A 19,608-nucleotide genomic window follows, 5' to 3' on the forward strand; every position below is an offset into this window, starting at 1 on the left:
TTTGTGGATGAGATTTTACATGATCTCCTGCAAAGGAAACCCTTAGCAGAAATTAACCGGAACTGTGGATTTGTTATCCCCAATTTGTCAATTTATGATGTGATTTTCACTATGGATTTTCCTCTTTACAATGCAAAGGATAAATTCTGCAGTAAATCTGCAGCTTTTCCCCATCAAAATCTGCAACCTTTACTGCTGAAGATTGTAATCAGTCTGAAAGATTCACAGTGGATACATCCCATGTGATTGTACCTTTATTCTGCTGGTTATTTGGGGTTCAGACTCCCACAAAGCTGACTTTGTAACCATTCTTTTAATTTTTATATCATAAATCAATAGTACACATGAAACTAACATCTTTATAATATTATCAGAGGAATCTACTCCTGGACTGATCAGTCACTCTCAATTTATAGGTAAAATCGGTATTCAGTGAAGACGGACCTTCACATTACTGAGATAGGAGATGGCAGTTGGTGCTTCTAAAATTCTATGGAGAGGGGAGGAGCTAAAGGCAGATGCAAGTTCAATAGAACTTTACGAGCACCAACTGTCATCTCCTATCTCAGTAATGGAAAGGTCTGTATCCACTGAAGACAGATTGTACTTGTGACTTGAGCATTTTGGGAATGAATGAGGACTCCAGGAGAAGAACTAAGCGGATCTCCCTAGTAATATACGTTACAAAGTTTCTTATTCTCATATGTACTATTAATTTATGGGAAAAGAATAATAATAAAGTGACTTTTACTCTTTAAATCTGATGGTGGTGGCCGCTACATATATTCATATTTTATTAAAAGCCATTTAATGTCATAATAGAATTTATCTGAGCCTGTTATTCTATCCCATCATGATAACCACCGCATTCTCCGACGTATTTTGTATGTGAGCAGGAATCAGTTGTTGGAGATCTGTAATTATGATATGTGTTGCCAAAGCACAGCATTGAATTACTGAAAGGACGCTTAGCGACCATTTATTTTGCGCCGGGGACAAATGGATCTCCATTGTTGACCTTGTCTAAAGTATCATGTTTAGAAGGCTCCTGCATTGTCTGCCTCTTCCACATCATTTACCAAACTGTTTAGTTTGTTGTCAATTGATAGAATTCAGCCATGACGTGGTCATTATTTCAATGTGTACACCGACTCAGCAAGATGCCGTGGCTGGCCGCAGGGTATACCAGGAGGTTTTGTCAATTGGTAATTGTGCCTCTGGTACAGGATGTCCTGTTTATTCTGTTCTCCAAGCTCCGGCCTCAATAAAAACCATTTTAACTTTTTATAATTAGGGAATAATCACAAGTCTAAACACATAAACGTGACCTGGTTTGTTCTTTGTGTCTTGTGCAGTGGAAAAAGAACTGGACGATCCGGAGGACTCGGGCTCTACATCAGATGATGCCAAAGTCTCTTTTCACGTGGCGTCGCCAACTCTTCAGCAACATTGATATAAGTACACTGGGCCTAAACAGAAATTGTAAACTATAATTTTATTTGGTATCTAATCATTTAGTATTTTTTGGAGTCCAGGACATAATCTGGAATCTCAAAAAAATCTCGTTGTAATTTAGATTTTATAAATCAATAGTACACATGAAAATAAGCAACTATGTAATATATCTCATCAGAGAAATCTGCTTCTTTCTCGTCCTGGATTGATCTTTCACTCTCAATTCACGAGTTAGATCTATATAATCTATATTCCGTGAAGACATATTTTTCCCATTACTGAGCTAGGAGATGGCAGTTGGTGCTTTTAAAATTCTATGGAGGAGGGAGGAGCTAGAGGCAGACAGACATTCTAGGGAGGGGCTAGAGGCAGACAGACATTCTAGGGAGGAGCTAGAGGCAGACACAGACATTCTAGGGAGGGGCTAGAGGCAGACACATTCTAGGGAGGGGCTAGAGGCAGACAGACATTCTAGGGGGGAGCTAGAGGCAGACACAGACATTCTAGGGAGGAGCTAGAGACAGACACAGACATTCTAGGGGGCAGCTAGAGGCAGACAGACATTCTAGGGGGCAGCTAGAGGCAGACAGACATTCTAGGGGGCAGCTAGAGGCAGACAGACATTCTAGGGGGCAGCTAGAGGCAGACAGACATTCTAGGGGGCAGCTAGAGGCAGACAGACATTCTAGGGGGCAGCTAGAGGCAGACAGACATTCTAGGGGGCAGCTAGAGGCAGACAGACATTCTAGGGGGCAGCTAGAGGCAGACAGACATTCTAGGGGGCAGCTAGAGGCAGACAGACATTCTAGGGGGCAGCTAGAGGCAGACAGACATTCTAGGGGGCAGCTAGAGGCAGACAGACATTCTAGGGGGCAGCTAGAGGCAGACAGACATTCTAGGGGGCAGCTAGAGGCAGACAGACATTCTAGGGGGCAGCTAGAGGCAGACAGACATTCTAGGGGGCAGCTAGAGGCAGACAGACATTCTAGGGGGCAGCTAGAGGCAGACACACATTCTAGGGGGGAGCTAGAGGCAGACACATTCTAGGAAGGAGCTAGAGGCAGACACATTCTAGGAAGGAGCTAGAGGCAGACACAGACATTGTAGCGAGGAGCTAGATGCTGACACAAACATTTTAGGGAGGGGCTAGAGGCAGACACAGACATTCTAGGGAGGGGCTAGAGGAAGACAGACATTCTAGGGAGGAGCTAGAGACAGACACAGACATTCTAGGGAGGGGCTAGAGGCAGACAGACATTCTAGGGAGGAGCTAGAGACAGACACAGACATTCTAGGGAGGAGCTAGAGGCAGGCAGACATTCTAGGGAGGGGCTAGAGGCAGACAGACATTCTAGGGGGGAGCTAGAGGCAGACACAGACATTCTAGGGGGGAGATAGAGGCAGACACAGACATTCTAGGGGGGAGCTAGAGGCAGACAGACATTCTAGGGGGGAGCTAGAGGCAGACAGACATTCTAGGGGGGAGCTAGAGGCAGACAGACATTCTAGGGGGGAGCTAGAGGCAGACATACATTCTAGGAAGGAGCTAGAGGCAGACACATTCTAGGAAGGAGCTAGAGGCAGACACATTCTAGGAAGGAGCTAGAGGCTGACACAAACATTTTAGGGAGGGGCTACAGGCAGACATTCTACGGAGGAGCTAGAGGCAGACACATTCTAGGGGGGAGCTAGAGGCAGACACACATTCTAGGGGGGAGCTAGAGGCAGACACACATTCTAGGAAGGAGCTAGAGGCAGACACAGACATTGTAGGGAGGGGCTAGAGGCAGATACAGACATTCTACGGAGGAGCTAGAGGCAGACACAGACATTCTAGGGAGGGGCCAGAGGAAGACAGGCATTCTAAGGAGGAGCTAGAGGCTGACACAAACATTCTAGGGATGAGCTAGAGGCAGACACAGACATTCTAGGGAGGAGCTAGAGACAGACACAGACATTCTAGGGAGGAGCTAGAGACAGACACAGACATTCTAGGGAGGAGCTAGAGGGAGACACTGACATTCTAGGGAGGAGCTAGAGGGAGACACTGACATTCTAGGGAGGAGCTAGAGGGAGACACTGACATTCTAGGGAGGAGCTAGAGGGAGACACTGACATTCTAGGGAGGAGCTAGAGGGAGACACTGACATTCTAGGGAGGAGCTAGAGGGAGACACTGACATTCTAGGGAGGAGCTAGAGGGAGACACTGACATTCTAGGGAGGAGCTAGAGGGAGACACTGACATTCTAGGGAGGAGCTAGAGGGAGACACAGACATTCTAGGGAGGAGCTAGAGGGAGACACAGACATTCTAGGGAGGAGCTAGACATTGTACTGCAAGTTATTCTGAAACAACAGTTACAGTTCTCCATAGAACTTTGAGCACCAACTGCATTTTCCCATCTCAGAAATGGGAAAGTTTGTTTTCACTAAAGACAGATTTTACCCATGAATTGAGAATTTTAAGCATGAAAGTCAAGTCCAGGAGGAGAAGTCCAGAAAGAAAGTCAAGTCCAGAAAAAGTAGCTGATTTTCTCTAATAAGATATATTACAAAGTTTCTTATATTCACGTGTACAATTGATTTATGGGAAAAAAGAAATTATAACCACAATTATTTTTTTTTTTAAGTAAAATGAGTAATATTGTAATTTTAGAACATTCTCAACCCAAAACTTGAGAATTCAGGTTTCCCTCAATCTCAATTTTGTTTTACTGCTTGGTGGCAGTCCCTGGCATGTTTTTACAGAAAATCCCTTTAAAAAAGCCTAGCATTACAGGGAATCTGTCAGTAGGTTTTTGCTATGTAATCTGAGGACAGCATGAGGTAGGGGTTAAAACACAGAATTCAACGATGTGTCCCTTATCAGGCTGTGTGCTGCTGTTTACTTACAATGAAGGTTTTATCACTAGAACATCATCATTGTTGTGACTAGCTGGCGCTCCCTTGCTATTTCGACTCCGCCCCCTCCTGTGATCAGCAGCTCACTGTCTGTAGACTATGTACACAGTGAGCCTGGTGTGGGCGGGGTTAGCTTTCTCAGCTCTGCTTCATTGCTAAATCTTAAAACTCTGATTGTGTCAGAACGGCTGCACCCAGTAATCTAAGTGATACATCGTTGGATTCAACTTCTCTTTACCTATATCAGGCTGTTCTCAGACGAGGTAGCAAAAACCTGCTGACAGATTCCTTTTAACTACAGCAGACACACACACAGAAGAGGGGCTCCTGTGCAAGAACGGTATATGGGCCCTTTTCAGTCCAGTAGATCATCATAGTACATAATTTCACCTGCTTTGGAGGTAGATTTGCCCCCTTATGTATTGAGCCCCTTGGCAGCTGCCCAGATTGCACCTGGCCGGCACAAATCTTTCCAGATCCTTCTGCGCATATACATGTACAATAGGCTCATCTGAGCATGAATAGGTTTTCAATGGGTACTGTGGATAAAGCCTCCTATCTCCTGGGAAAACAAAAGGATTGGTTGAAATTCAACATACTCAATCCATGTTTCCTTCAACAGCATATGTCTGCGAAAGTTCAGGAGGCCCGCATATTCATTACACGCTCGACCACTATACCAGTTCACTATTTTTTAATATGTGTCACCGGGAAAGTGAAGTGTGATGACTCCACAGTGTGAATCATCTCCTGATATCACCAGCTTTTAAGGCCCCATACACAACAGATAAAAACCCAACCCGCTGATTTCAGCCGACTATCTAATGTGTCGGTGGACATAAGGATCCATTTCCTGATCTTTTTTACCCCCGCAGGGATATAAGCCGTCAGATGATTATGGCAATGGCTGTCTCATAGCCAACACAGAAACAAAAAATTCCTGTGTTTGGGTTAGTCCGGAAAGATAGCTGCCAGCCAAATGATTGTGGGTGTTGGAGGCCAAAGAGCGCCCTGACATCTATTTTAGCAAATAACCAATTTACTAAAAGAATTGAAAATGACCACTCTGGAGCATCTTCTTTGCATTGTAATGTTCCTCTGTTATTCCTCTGGGAAAAGTATTAAGAAACTGACCATCAGAGGCGACAATTCCTCCCGAATGGATTCATTCCTACTCTGACAGTGTCCAGTCAGTGCCAACAGATGTGTAGGGGAACACACAATCCACAAGGGAAAGAGTAATGCCCATTTGTCAATCTATAGTCATGCATTTCCAGTAGGAATAACTGAGGAATGCAGAGGTATAAGAAAAGGGGCCGCAAAACTGTTAATCCATGGGCAATACTTTTTAATAATTTACTAAAACAGACGTGTCAGGAGAGAGGACAGGCTCATACCAGCTGAACTTTGAGCCGAGTTATTCTAGAATTCTGTTATTTTGGGCGCTGCACTTTCTTTGGGTCACAAGTCTGCACTGAGGATGTGTACACCTGAAAGACCATTTTATTGCCTTTTTTTGTTCCTTTTTTTATGTGTATCTGTTAATCTAAAATGTCTGATAATCCATTAATCCAGTGATGTTAAATATTATCTGCTGGTTAATTTTAAATTTGCTTGTTTTTCGGAGAAACCTGACGTCATAAGATATAGGAATAGAAGAGTTACTGAAACATATGACTTAAAGGGCATCTATCAGGTAGGATCACATCTCCTAAGCCGTCTATATGAGCATGTAAGTCTTAGGAAGCTGAATAAAATGATACCTTGATATCTGCGATCTGGTATTTTATTCCAGAGAAATCCATGTTTTTCTTAATATGTAAATGAGCTATTAAGATCTATGGGCCGGACATAGATCTCCATGAGAATCTGCCTCCAGAGCTTATTGTAAATAAAAGAGGGAGTTACCAGTGTGAGACATGTAACGACTGACAGTCTGCTCTTGTGATCTACATGTCTCACACTGGTAATGCCCCCTGATAAAGCTCTGGAGGCAGATTCTCAGGGAGATCTATGTCCGGCCCATAGATCTTAACAGCTCATTTACATATTAAGACAAACATGGATTTCTCTGGAAGAAGACATTGGATCGCAGATATCAAGGTATCATTTTATTCAACTTTCTCTGACCTACGGGTTAGGAGGGTTGATCATACTGACAGATTCCTTTCAAGCTCTCCGTACAAATTCGACTAATGTTGACCGCACCCTCGGATATCGATGGGTTCGGCCAACTGATCGTCAGGTGAGATGTTGATCGAACATTTCTGATTTCAGGATGACGATCACTTGTGTTCTCTGAGAACGCTGTCGTTAGACATCTCTGCTGACAGGAGAAGAGAGTGCTCGGTCGAATGAGCGCTCTTGAGTATCGGAGATTCGGCTGAAGTGGCTGTGAGCTGGATGATTGGCTGCAGCATTGTTCAGCCGACAGCCATCTAACGTGTATGAGGGCCTTTAGGCTATGTACGCACTACATTTGCGGTCATTGCTTAAGAGGTATGCTCCCCACAGTGGCCACAGTCAGGATGGATGACTAGGTATCTGTCCACCATAGGGACGCATTGTAAAAAAAATATTGTATGCGTCGGGAAAAGCTTCCTATGTATTCTCCAGGCTGAGTTCACACACGCAGTATACAGTTAGCGTAAAGTATATCGTTTTTACACAATGTATCCCAAGTGTTCATGTAGGAATGCATTAATGATGCTGTAATTTCCTCTCCCGTGTGATAGTAACAAAGTGCCAAGTGTAAGTAACAGGTCCGTTCTTCCGAGCAAGATTTCACTTTGTAATTACGTGTGACACAAACATGGCGACGCAATACAAAGAGAACCACAACCAGATTCATGGTAAAGTCTTTATTTTTTTTTGTTAACAGCATATTAAAAATAAAACATTTCCCATACTATACAACCTTATCGTGTTTCCTTTGCTAGTTAAAGGCTTATCAGAAAATATTACAGAAATATCTATGATTGTCTGTGAGTTCAATCAGACTTAAAAGGGCTGTCCATGATTAGAAAACAGAGCCTTTTTTTATTTATTTATTTTTTAAACAGCGCCTCCATTGCTCATGAGTCATCACTGGTATTGCGACTCATCCAATCTAAATGGGAATGAGATATCCTACCGGCAAGAGTCGTGCTGTTTTAAAAAGCAGGATCTTTTTTTTTTTTTTTTTTAAATCCTGGACAACCCCTTTGAAGGAATAATCAGTAAGTTAACAATCAGCAGCAAAAGAAAACAATAGAAAACACCCAATTATGCAGGTAATAAATATATCTCTATCATAAATCATTTTCATGGATGCAAAAATAAAGAGATCCGTACTTATATAAAATAACGGCATGCCACACATTGGCAACAGACGGGTGCTTTGTCTTATGGGCGACATCTGCCTACACTGCTATTCATTACATACTACACTGCCATTATTACATATTTAGGAGCATTAGAACATGACTGTCACACATGGGACTCATCACCCTCTTCAGTATCACAACACTTTTTGTTGCTCAGACCTTCATTATAACGGGTATCTAATTTAAGGAATTTCTCCATGTAATGCAGATTAGCTTTAGAGAAGGCCATTGTAGGGGGTATCGAAACCTACATAAGTAACCATGGAAGCTCTCTCATTATGGCCCTGCAGTGCACAGAACCCATGACAGGGCACCCACTCTTTTAATGGGTATCTGTCACCAGGATTCACTAGCATAATACACCCTGATTCCAGCAATATGTCACTTACTGGGCTACTTGCTGTAGTTTTGATAAAATCACTGTTTTATCAGCAGGAGATTCTAAGTAGATTGCTAGCTGCCTCGTGCCATGTTGTCTCCATATTCATGAGCTGTATAGCCCCGCTCCCACCACTGATTGGCTCTGCCTATGCACAGTGTACACAGAAAGCTGCCAATCAGTGCTATGGGTGGGGTTATACAGAGCTCAGCATTCAGAGCACTGCTAGATCTGCAGCACATAAAAGTGATTTTCATCAAGCCCAGTAAGTGACACATCACTGGAATCAGGGTTTCTGCCCCTACTTTAGTCTGCTCTCGGATGGGGCAGCAAAAACCTAATGACAGATTTCCTTTAAATTATTTATAATTTAAAAAATAATATTTTGTATCCACTGGAAAATCTTTGAGGCCTAGAAACTTCAAGTAAATCCACTGCCTGAGCTCACAAAGGCTAAGTTATATATTACAGCTCCCACAGAGGTTGTCACCAATCTTTCATAGGCTCCTAATCAGGAAATCTGACTGGTTTATTATCTGTTCACATCACTATTTTGCCCTAAGTTTAGAGGGTATAATTGGGAAAGCTCCATATGAAAAAAATTATCCAATATCATAGTTGAGTCCAGCAAAAAAAAGTATATGTTTATATATATTATTAATATTTTTTCTTACTTGGAAATGAGTGGCGGATGGCATATGTCAAGGGCATCCATGAAGTAAGTCATGTACAAGTACGTCATGAACTTTACAATAGCTTTTCGTGAGCCAGCCATTAAATGGATGCTGTTGTAACCTATGGGTGTCAGATGCCTTTGACGTTTCATACTGGCATCCATCACCCATAGGCTATAATGCCATTTTTTTTTTTTTTAACAGATACGTCATAAAAAACTATTGATACGCCAATGAAATATTCAACTGTGGGTGACGTATGCCATTGTTAGGTCAGTTAAAGGGGTTGTCCAGGCTTGAGGCTCAAGTCTGCAGTCACTGTATGTGACTGCGGACTAGTGAATCCTCAAAGCGCGTTGTGCGCACTGTGATGATTCTCCAGTGCCGGGAGCGTGCGGTCATGTGACCACAAGTATGTGATTTGCATTCTTCCAGCCACATTCCAACTAGACGTTTCCGGCCTCGCTCAATTCACTTGTATTAAGCAAGGCTGTACACGTCTAGTTGGCATGTGACCGCATGTATGCAAATTGCATAATTGCAGTCAGGCGCCTGCCGGCACCAGAGAGTCCTAACACTGCGCTCTATGAGGATTGACAAGTCTGCAGTCCCGTACACTGCAGACTTGCACCCTAATAATGTATTTTTTTCCGGTGGTGTGTATGCTAAATAGATGCATAAAAAATATGCTAATTATGTGCCACTTCATATTGAGCCATGAGAGCCACTTAGAAGTATGAGAAAGCCATGGTGACAACCACTACGGCAGCTGGAATGGTAACTTTATGTGCATACACAATAACAGAGGAGAACCATTCGATTATGGGCATCTATATGAATAGCTGAAGCATGCGCTTTTTCATAGTAGCACAACATATGAAATAAGTCCTATACTTTGGCTTACAATTTATATTGTGCTACTATGTCATAAACATTGTAGTCATGTAGCATGATACAAGGTGATTCAATGGTGAGTGGATAATCAGTGAGACATTATGTGATGGTCAGATGGGGATGTCTAATTTGAATAGCTCTTATAATCTATTCTTGCTAGATCTGTTTTTTTCTCCAAAAATAGCACCACTGGCGTCCATGCTGTAGGTAGTGATATTGCTGCTTATCCCTGACCTGCAATACCAGACACATCCTATTGACAAAAGTGGCACTGTCACTCTGAAAATGATCTTAGAAATCTATTTAAAGGAGATGTCCCATGATCTTTCTTCAGGAGCACATTGCCTCCTGGCTTCCTTCCTAGGGAGCCTTGCGCTCCTGAGTGACTGAAAGTGCAGACCAGTGGCATGGCCGCCCCACTGGCTTACACTGTGTGTTCTCTTTGCTGTAATATCTTGTACTTTGTACCAACAGTGGCGTAGCCCCTCTTTATGAGCCAAGTATATAGCTTCTCATGGATGGGTGTCTCAGTTGGACCCAGTCCTGCTCTGTCCTTATTCACATTGAGGTCATTTGACGTAATACCAGAGACAGGATAGGACCGTCCCGATGGGTCACCTTATCGTGGTGGGATAGCTTTTATATCTTTTTGATCAAAATAGTGTTAACTAAAGTCCCCTATGTTATTTACATGTTCTATTACTATTTAGTTATTTACTCGCTGTAGGGTATATGCTCATTTTATTTTTTTCCTGTGTATTTATAGTCTGTGTGTTCCTCGATGATGCAAGCAAAAGAGTGGCGCTTAAGCGGGCTATCTGATCAGCTTCAGACCAGTGCTTACAAGCTCTATAGAAAAGAGCTTGTAAGCACTGCTCTTCTTCCCTAAGAGACCGTCCACTGCTCGTAGACTGCAGCATTGGCCAGCTAACTTAGGCAATGACCAGTAAGCAATAAACTTAAAAATCTCTCCATTCTTGAGAACGGAAGGGGATTTTTTTTAAAAAACAAGTAAATTGCAAAAGTTGATTGATCTTTACAAACACTTTGCAACTTTACAGATTTAATATAATGAAATAAAAACGATTTAAATTAGCTAAAGGCAAAACCCAATGAAACAAACCTCCAGAAATACAGCCCCCTAAACTGATGTATAGCGGGTGGGTGTTGGGTGCTGTAAACTGCTTCCATCATCCAGTTGAGATACTGTAGATATTAGATTTGTGTAGTATACGGACAGGACAGGTGCAGTAATACATGGTATAATAACAGTGCTACATGCTAATGATCATACAAAATAAAAAGTACAAATACATACCGCGCTCACATAAAACCAATATAATATGAGATCTTAACAACCAAAAATCAAAGCGCCTTATGTACAAAAACGGAGTTACCCTTGTAGCCAGTGTTAATAGTCAGAATTTAGTAGGGAAGGATAGAGCCAATGGTACATGGATAGCTTTCTAGTACCGCCATCATGCAAGAAGCTGTGATTTTTGGGAACGTAATCCTAGTCACTGATGATGGGACATGGCGCCACTGTTCAGCCATAATTACAGTCCATGGCTGATCACACAACGAGGCCTCACCAGAGCCATTGAGGCTGACATAGCTTTCCATACAAGTACATATGTAAATTATACATAATTATGTACACATTATGCTTACATCAGGGTATCATTTTTAACAGATCAGAATAATTTAATCCAATTCATCCTTTTTCCAATCCAAGCCACAATGAAATAACAGAACTGTCCCTTTTAATGCAAATAAGCATATACTTTTTGTCTCTTGAGGTCCAATATATTGGACTATTTAAGTCTCACCCTGTACCAAATAGAAATGCATTTTTTAATGCACCTAAGCCTAAACTCGGCCCCTTTTAAGGTCTCATCCATGGGACTGATCCACATCCATTTGGGTGTATTTCCTATTATGTAGTTTTGACTTCTATTTGAAGCATGTGTGTATTGATTGACTTAAATGAGGCCTATTTATCCAAATATTAACAAAAAACAGGCGAACAGGCCTTGTTGTCCATAGCAAACAATCCGAATTTAGCCATCATATCTTACATGATTGTGAAAAAAATGAAAGCTGCAGCCTGCCTGGTTATTATGGGCAACAAGCCAGATTCTGTTTAGGAATGAGGTCCATCGTGTATTGATGACTGGTGCACTTTAAAGATGACCCGTCACAAGGGACCAGTTTTTGCTCTTATTTTATTCCCATTGCTCCCCTGATTTTTCCATGGTTTGTTTTTCTCAAATCTGCCATATGGCTCCAGAGATATAGACCTTTTTATTTAGTGTCAGTGTATGGTCTTTACCTAGGGGGTGGTGCTCACAGGGTAATGACGCAGAACAGCCTCGCCCCAGAGGATCCTGTGAGCACCTCCACCTTGATAAAAACCAGAAAATTAAACCAAATAAAAAGGTCCATATCTCTGGAACAAAATCTCAGTCACATAGAGTGACTGCAAACTTGCAACTTAAAACCGAACAACCCCTTTAAATTGTGTCAATTCCCTGGGACATAAAGTAACTTTTTTCTAATTTTTGCAGTATTTAGTTGCATTAGTTGTAGGAATTTGTTGTGACATATAAAGGTTCCTCCAGATCAAGTTTTTTGAAAAAAATTGAATCCCACAATTTTGGTAGCATCACAAACTATATTATTGCTAGATGATCCCCAAATCTCGGTTGTTCCTATTGAAGATTATATAGTGTAACCGTGCAATATGGAAATCTAGGTACCAGGCACCAAGTAGCAGGGAATTTATAGTGCAAGCAATGTCGTCATCTTTGGATAGATTTAAGTGCTACGTAATAGACGGCCATTATTGTCCGTGTTCTCAATCCTTTCTAAGGCACCGCATCAGTGCGGTCATATTGAAGTATATGTACAGCTATATAATAGCCAAATTATATTCTTATGTCTAAGAAATATTTTTTTCGGAGCATAGCAGATATGCAGATTGCTCTAAAGAAGGGTAATACAAAACTGGATGGCTACTTGTATTACCGGTGCCCTATGCAATCCACGTGACTAGTGTCATGGTCATTTTTATGTTAGGGTTAGCTTCTGAAGAACGGCTTCCCTAATCAGCCCATAATTATGTCTACCTGGCTTTATGGGAAGGGGAAGAAAGGCCATTGGTGGACATACATAGTAGATTGGTAGTGGGACCAGCAGAAACTGTCAGATTCCACAACGTTTCCCTTAAAGAATATGGACATTTTCAGGGGCTTTTTTAATCTTAAATTCATGTAGTTTTGGCTAAAAAAAAATGTTGGCAATTTGGTTTCAATGAAAAAGTTTGCCCGCTATAGCCTCTTTGTTACACTCTCTTCTTCTGGGTACAGAATGAGTTAATTGAGAATTGATCAGCGAGCGCATATTGGCAGGAGAATTTATTATAACTCTTGACTTCCTTCCTTTTGAACTCCTTTCGGCTGATTTATGACCAAAGTGAACAGTTAAGTTGACCTTTGTGATCATAGATCAGCTGAGAACAAGGAAGATAACAGTTCTAAACTCTCCTATGAGAATGAACTCACTGATGGATTCTCAGTTAACTCATTTGCAGCCAGCAATAAAAATTACAACAAAGACACTATAGAAGGCAAACAGTAGCAAATTTTTAATGAGTCCCAATAGCAAAAATTATTTTAAGGCAAAAATACAAGCACTTAAGTATGTACGTGCAACTATAGAAAGTAGGTTTCTGCCAGATTTCTCCAAATATGGATCTGTCAGCAAATATCTAACATTTATGGCCAACTTCAGTGACAGACTGCGTATTGACATATCTCTTTGACAAGGGGAATGGTAACATTTTGTGTATCAATAAAATTGATATCTTATTTGCATATTTTGAAGTTGGTACTCCATTCTTTTGTACTTTATATCGGTTATTCATTCACTGGGAGTTACTTCTTGTTAGATCCTTAATTATTGCTGTTTGGGGGATCATGCTGTTATCATGACAATATCCTCCCAACCAGATTACTTTTCATGTGTCCTGTGAATTTTTTAATAATGTGTATGGGAGCCCTGGGCAATTGATAGTCAGGGAAGTTAAAGATGTCGTTCACCACTTGGACCACCTCTTCTCAGTGCCTATGTTTCTCGCCAGTAGAATAATAACACCTATACTCACCTCTGATGCCGCTGCTGTTCCACCAGTGCTACCAGTCATGATCTCAGTGCTCGTGTGACACTGTTATGTCAAGCGATCCCTGAGGCCAATCAGCACTGGCTTCACTCTTCTCTCCTATGGACGTAATTGACATCCAGAGGAAGTGAGAGCAGCTGCAGCTCTCGCTTTCTCCAGATGTCTTGATTTGTCCAAAGGAAAGGAGAGTGAAGCCAGCAGTGATTCGCCGCAGTGATCGCGTGACTTTAAAATGTCACACAAGCCCCGGGAAGGCCTGCCAAAACTGCTGGAATGGCATCGGTGGTGCATATAAGTGTTAATATTTTATAAGGGAGAAACAATAAGGATTGAGAAGGGGTTGTCAACTTTAAGGATCCGGGATGTCTGATTTTGGGCAGCCAATCCTTTTGTTCTCCCAGAGATAAGCCACTACCAAACAGGTCCGGTGGTGTCTTTCTCATAGAGAACACAGGAGCGCTCAGCCAAATGAGTGCTCATGTGTTTGGGAGAGTTGGCCGAGATGGCTGCTGGCAAAACGATCAGTCGAATCATCGGTCGACCGACAGCCATCTAATATGTATGGCCAGCCTAACACATATAGACAACACATGAGACTGACATTAATCTGATGTACATAGTAATCTTTGAATAAACGCTGCAATCGAAAAGAGAAAGCAGAATTGGAGCCAGATCTAATTTTAACCTATTTTGATAATATAGGATCAATCGAAAGTGACTCCATATTCGGACCTTATCCTCCTCCATAGCTTTCTTTCTATGTAATGTACCAGGCAGAGAATGATCTATTTAACCCTCCCTTCCCCCAACATTTTTTGACATTATCACATGATACGGTTTACATCAGTCTCTCGACCGCAACGTTTTTCCGTGCCCCTTGGCAAACTAATTTCTTGCCATAAACAAATATCTTGCAATGTAAGATAAAGAAATCTGCCTTACAATCCACTACTATATTCTTCATAGGAACGCGGAGAGAATGAGTGACCACGTGTTAATCGAATGATCAGAAAGTAATGTGTGACTTTAATGTGATGAAACCATGGTAAAACCAATAATAATGGGCTGCGGGAAGATTATGAGAGTGTAAATGATGATGATGAGATGTAAAAAAACAAAAGAGATGTCCCCTTATCCCCCCAGTACATAAATATGCTCCTCCAGGGAGATCCCTATATTTACTGGCTTATATCTACTTGGCATGTTACAGCAAGAGTTTGGAACTATGGAATATTATTCTTATTATATAGGTTGGTATTATTATCCGTTTTAGATCATTATACACTTATACTAGCTGCCCAGTTGGCACCATCCCATTTTAAAATTGGTGTCCATGGCCAATCCATGGCTTCCCAAACTGTTAGCAATTGGGGGATGGTGTGAAGGTGGGGGACCATCAAAGAACAGGGCCACATTTTTATGCTTGTTCTGAATTTTTGCCCCCATTTCCTTAAACATCATGAGTTGTTGTTTTTTTTTTTTTTTAAATTCCACATCGTTCTTACATTTTCCATTAAAAATATCTCATTGACATAGCTCCTACTTGTCCAATCAGCTCGCAACAATGGACTATATTATTTACAGTGGTCATAACATTCAAAAACTCTTATCATTGTGTTACAAAAATCTTAAGGAGCTTAAAAAAAAGGGTGATCAATGAGTGGAACAGGCGGCCACGAGAGGTGGCGAGTTCTCCTTCAATGGAAGTCTTCAAACAGAGGCTGGACCGACATCTGTCTGAGATGATTTAGTGAATCCTGCTTTGAGCCGGGAGTTGGACACGATGACCCTGGAGGTCCCCTCCAACTCTAACATTCTATGAAAATAAGATTTTTAATTGTTCCATCAAAATCCTAAAAATTCTATTCAGTCGTTAGTTATGTCAGCATCTGGAACAGCGGGGGTGACAACCCAACCAATGTAGGCGCCAATCCAAGTCCCTCAGGGGTTGTCCCAATCTTCTCCAGAACTCTGAATGGAAAAATCTACCTAAAGCCTCATTCAGACATCAGTTTTTCTCCCGTTCAAGAAAAACAGACCAGATCAGAGTTGGATCAGTGTGCTGTTCAGAGTGTTATCAGTTTTTCTCGTACGTGGGGGATGGGGGGGGGGGGGGTTCTCAACTTTCTCCTATGTGGCGGTCCATGAAAATCAGATGTCATCATTGTCCAATTTTTTTCATGGACCCATATACTGGCATCCATATTGGTGGTCATTTCAATTCCCCCCAAAAAACAGAAACAACTGAAGAGAATTTCTGGCTACGGCTACTCAGCAATTTCTGTTGACTGGGGATTTTTGTTAATTAGGTTGGAATTGCATTTTATTACGGAAATTCCTACTGATTAATTTTGCAAACTACTACTTCTCGGAAATAAAGTAATTTAATGGTATGTAATTTGTGGGTTTTGTTTCAATCATAGAGGGTCTACAAAATGCTTGGATGTTAATACTTTGAATAAAGCGTATGTCGATATTCCTTACCAAGCATATCAATTAATGGGCTGTCTACGTATATTCGATACAAGTCTATCCCCCACCAACTAGCCGGACGTCATCCTTTAAGAAAAGTTTATAGCCCACATTGAGAGACGATCTTTTATATAAAATTTTGCCATTATTAAAGAGGACCTTTCACCAGTTTACCATATGCTAAACCGGACACATCATGGCATAGGGTCTGCAGAGCTGAATAAAACATCTTTTTGTATTTTTTTAATTTCTCATCTCCGTCGCAGAGATAATAGTTTGTAGAGTCTAGATTATAATTTCTGATAAATCCAAAGGGGCGTTACCAGAGATTTTTCCCATGCATGATATGTTTCTTATATAGCGCCATCATATTCCACAGCACTTTATAGACATCTTCATATCTGTCCCCATTGGGGCTCACAATCTGTCTTTGGAGTGTGGGAGGAAACCGGAGAACCCGGAGGAAACCCACGCAAACACGGGGAGAACATACAAACTCCTTGCAGATGTTGTCCTTGGTGGGATTTGAACCCAGGAATCAGAAGCTGGAGGAAAAAAGAATACTCCCCAAGAAAGTCTGAAGAACATGCCTCCTGTTGTGAGATGTAATGATAGACAGCTCTGCTGTCAGCTGTGATCTCTGCAGCTGCTGTGTTGCATAGAGGAGCAGAACTGAGTGTGATTACAAACACATCTCACAGCAGACAGTGTGTGTGTATGGTGGGGGGAGTAGAATTGAGCTGAGTATGATTACAAACACCTCTGCAGCTGCAGCTCTCCTCTCACAGTGCTATCAGCTCTGTCCCCCACACTTACTGCGCCAAGATGAAAGCAACGAGCTCTGCTGTATCCCTTCTCCTCTCCACACTGACTGCAGTGATAAAAGTTACAATAGGTGTTTGTAATTACATTCAGCTATGCTTCAGAGATCTGGGCTATCGTTGCATCTCACAGGAGAAAGCATGTTCTTCTGACCTCCTGATGCTCTTTTTTACCCTGCATGATGCCTACTGCTTATGATTGGTCAATGTCATGCAGGAGAGAAAGTACATGCCTAGACAAATCTCTGGTTAACACCCCCTTGTACTTATAAATTATATTCTAAACTTTACACACTAAAAACTCTGCAAAGTAGAGTAGAAAATAAAAAAAATAAAAACTATTTTTTTTCCAGCTCTGCAGCCACTATTCCATGATGTGGCCAGTTTAACATGCTCATCCTGGTGAAAGGGCCTTGATAAATACATTGCTTCTCTTGAACTAATTCTGTATTAAATCCCAGAGCTGCATTCATAATTCTGCTGATTGGTATAAGAAACATCAAGTTTGTTAACAGCTCGCCCTCCACAATGCTCTAGTTGAGCTCCTATAATAATTTTTTTTTTTTACCATCTATCACTTCCCAAAATGCAACTGTGTGCAGGCAGTCAGCCGGCAAGGAATGCTGGCAGAATTATGAATAGAGCTCTGGAGTATACTAAAAATGATGCTCAGTAGTAGATATATACTTTACAACTATATTAATAAATTTAGCATTTTAAAAAGGGTTATCCAGGACATTAGAATGAATGACCCATCAGTTTGTGGTGGTCCATCTGATCAGCTGATTGAAAGGCCTGTGGTGCCTGTTCATTGCCTAGTGGTCTAAAGTGGTACTGCAAGCTGTCTCCTATACAAGTGAATGGAAGGTAAGTCACGGAAATCTAATTATGAAGAACTATTTTTCGTACGTGGTAAACAGACACTGCAATGTGATCATTTCAAGACAAGACCCTATAAAGCGCTATAGTCTATTACAGTTCTGTACAGTCTTGCAAGACACATATCTTCTATACAGAAATAAAGCCTTTCTTTATACATCACTCCGATTCCTCGTTGTGGTTCAAAATAACGTCCTAAACCTAGAAGCGATGGAAATCCGATGTTATGACCGAAGAGCCGTGGTGATGGCTGGGATTTAGAATTTAGATTTACAGGGTGAGCGCACAATAAGCCACCGGAGTAGAGTTCTTTGACTTATAAGTGGTATTGTCCATCTTAAAGCGGTTGTTGTTGTTCTGTAAAAGTGAATCTTGTTGAACGTGTGGAGCAACTTCACGTTAACGGTGATAATATCCTTCTTTAGTGGTTATTTCAAGAGTTCACAGCTGTTCACGTACAGATAAACCCTATTAGATAGGATTACCAGAGCTCTTGGGTATGTTGTGGCTGTGTCCTGCTACTGATTCCTCCCTCACAAAGACAGGACCAGAGGGTGAAAACCTGTCACTCTGGAACCTATATGCATTTCACCAAAGATGTCGTCCAGTGTAACTTGGAGGAGCAGTTGGGATCTAGAAATAAGGACAACAAATGGATAGCTGAGAATCCTGACCTCTATGTCAAGCTATGCAGATACAAGAATTAGCAATGAGATGACGAGAAACCCTTTATATACATTTTTATGGTGTCCACAGAGAGGAGCTATTCTTGTGTGATACATTTAGGATGAGTGTCGGTCCAAAAATTATCCACAAGGGCCGGAATAATTCTGGACATTGCCAACTATGGCAACATTGTCATAAATTTAGGCATATCTGACTACAGAATCTATATTCTAGAATTTAGAGATTGGCCAATCTAATAAAGGTGTTATAAAGATACCTCCAGCCAGACTCGGACTGGCCCACGGGAGAACAGGAAAATCCTCCGGTAGGCCGCCCCTGTGAAGAAGTGCTAATAAGTAATGCTATAACACTTGATTCACAATTTACAGAAAAGGTATAATCTAATCATTCATTAAACAAGCTAGCCAGATTAATATTACATAGAAGTAAAAATAAATTTGTGCTCTAGGGTCAAGTTATTTTTGCATGTAGCTGAACAGTGGGCAACAAGAATTAATGTTACTGGTGAGCCTTTGCCAACCTAGTCCGTCACAGGTATCATTTTTCTGTTAGTTGATAACGGTTTATCAAATTACAATCAAATATAGGCCCCCAACTCATCATTTGCAGTTTTTTTTAAGTCACCTTTCTTTTTTTTGTCTTGCGGAATCTTTGCTGTTTGTATTTTTTGTGCCAAATTCTTCAACATGGCGCACATGGTTCATGACTTCAGTGCAAGTTTATTTATTTATTTATTTTTTTTAAAAAAGTTTTTTTATTTTTGTCCTTAACAGTTTTTGCAACTTTTTAGCACAAAAACTGCACGAAAAAATCCTGGAGTAGATTTGTATAAAAAATAGCAAAAGGCAATGGTACTGACCAGCCAAGGTTTCAAGAGAAATGCACACCAGGACACGGCTGG

General features: G+C 41.3%; 2 protein-coding genes across 5 annotated transcripts in view; one reads left to right on the plus strand and one right to left on the minus strand.

Annotated features, from left to right (window-relative positions):
• Nucleotides 1-5,442, plus strand: part of IQCK (IQ motif containing K) — a 100,143-nt gene extending 94,701 nt beyond the window's left edge. For both annotated transcript variants that reach the window (XM_073647614.1, XM_073647615.1), the window contains exon 9: nucleotides 1,356-5,442. In XM_073647614.1, coding sequence (XP_073503715.1) covers nucleotides 1,356-1,453 — 98 coding nt within the window. In that variant the 3' untranslated portion in view covers nucleotides 1,454-5,442. The remainder of the gene's footprint in view (nucleotides 1-1,355) is intronic.
• Nucleotides 1-19,608, minus strand: part of GPRC5B (G protein-coupled receptor class C group 5 member B) — an 86,634-nt gene that overhangs the window by 17,329 nt on the left and 49,697 nt on the right. The window contains exon 4 of one of the 3 annotated variants that reach the window (XM_073647613.1): nucleotides 7,203-18,653. The exons of the other annotated variants lie outside the window; for them this stretch is intronic. Coding sequence (XP_073503714.1) covers nucleotides 18,609-18,653 — 45 coding nt within the window. The 3' untranslated portion in view covers nucleotides 7,203-18,608. Of the gene's footprint in view, nucleotides 1-7,202; nucleotides 18,654-19,608 lie in introns of those variants that run through there. 3 annotated transcript variants of the gene reach the window in all.

Source organism: Phyllobates terribilis, unplaced genomic scaffold (assembly GCF_046119375.1).
Source record: "Phyllobates terribilis strain yellow unplaced genomic scaffold, ASM4611937v1 Scaffold_9__5_contigs__length_417890890, whole genome shotgun sequence".
Lineage (NCBI taxonomy): Eukaryota > Metazoa > Chordata > Amphibia > Anura > Dendrobatidae > Phyllobates > Phyllobates terribilis.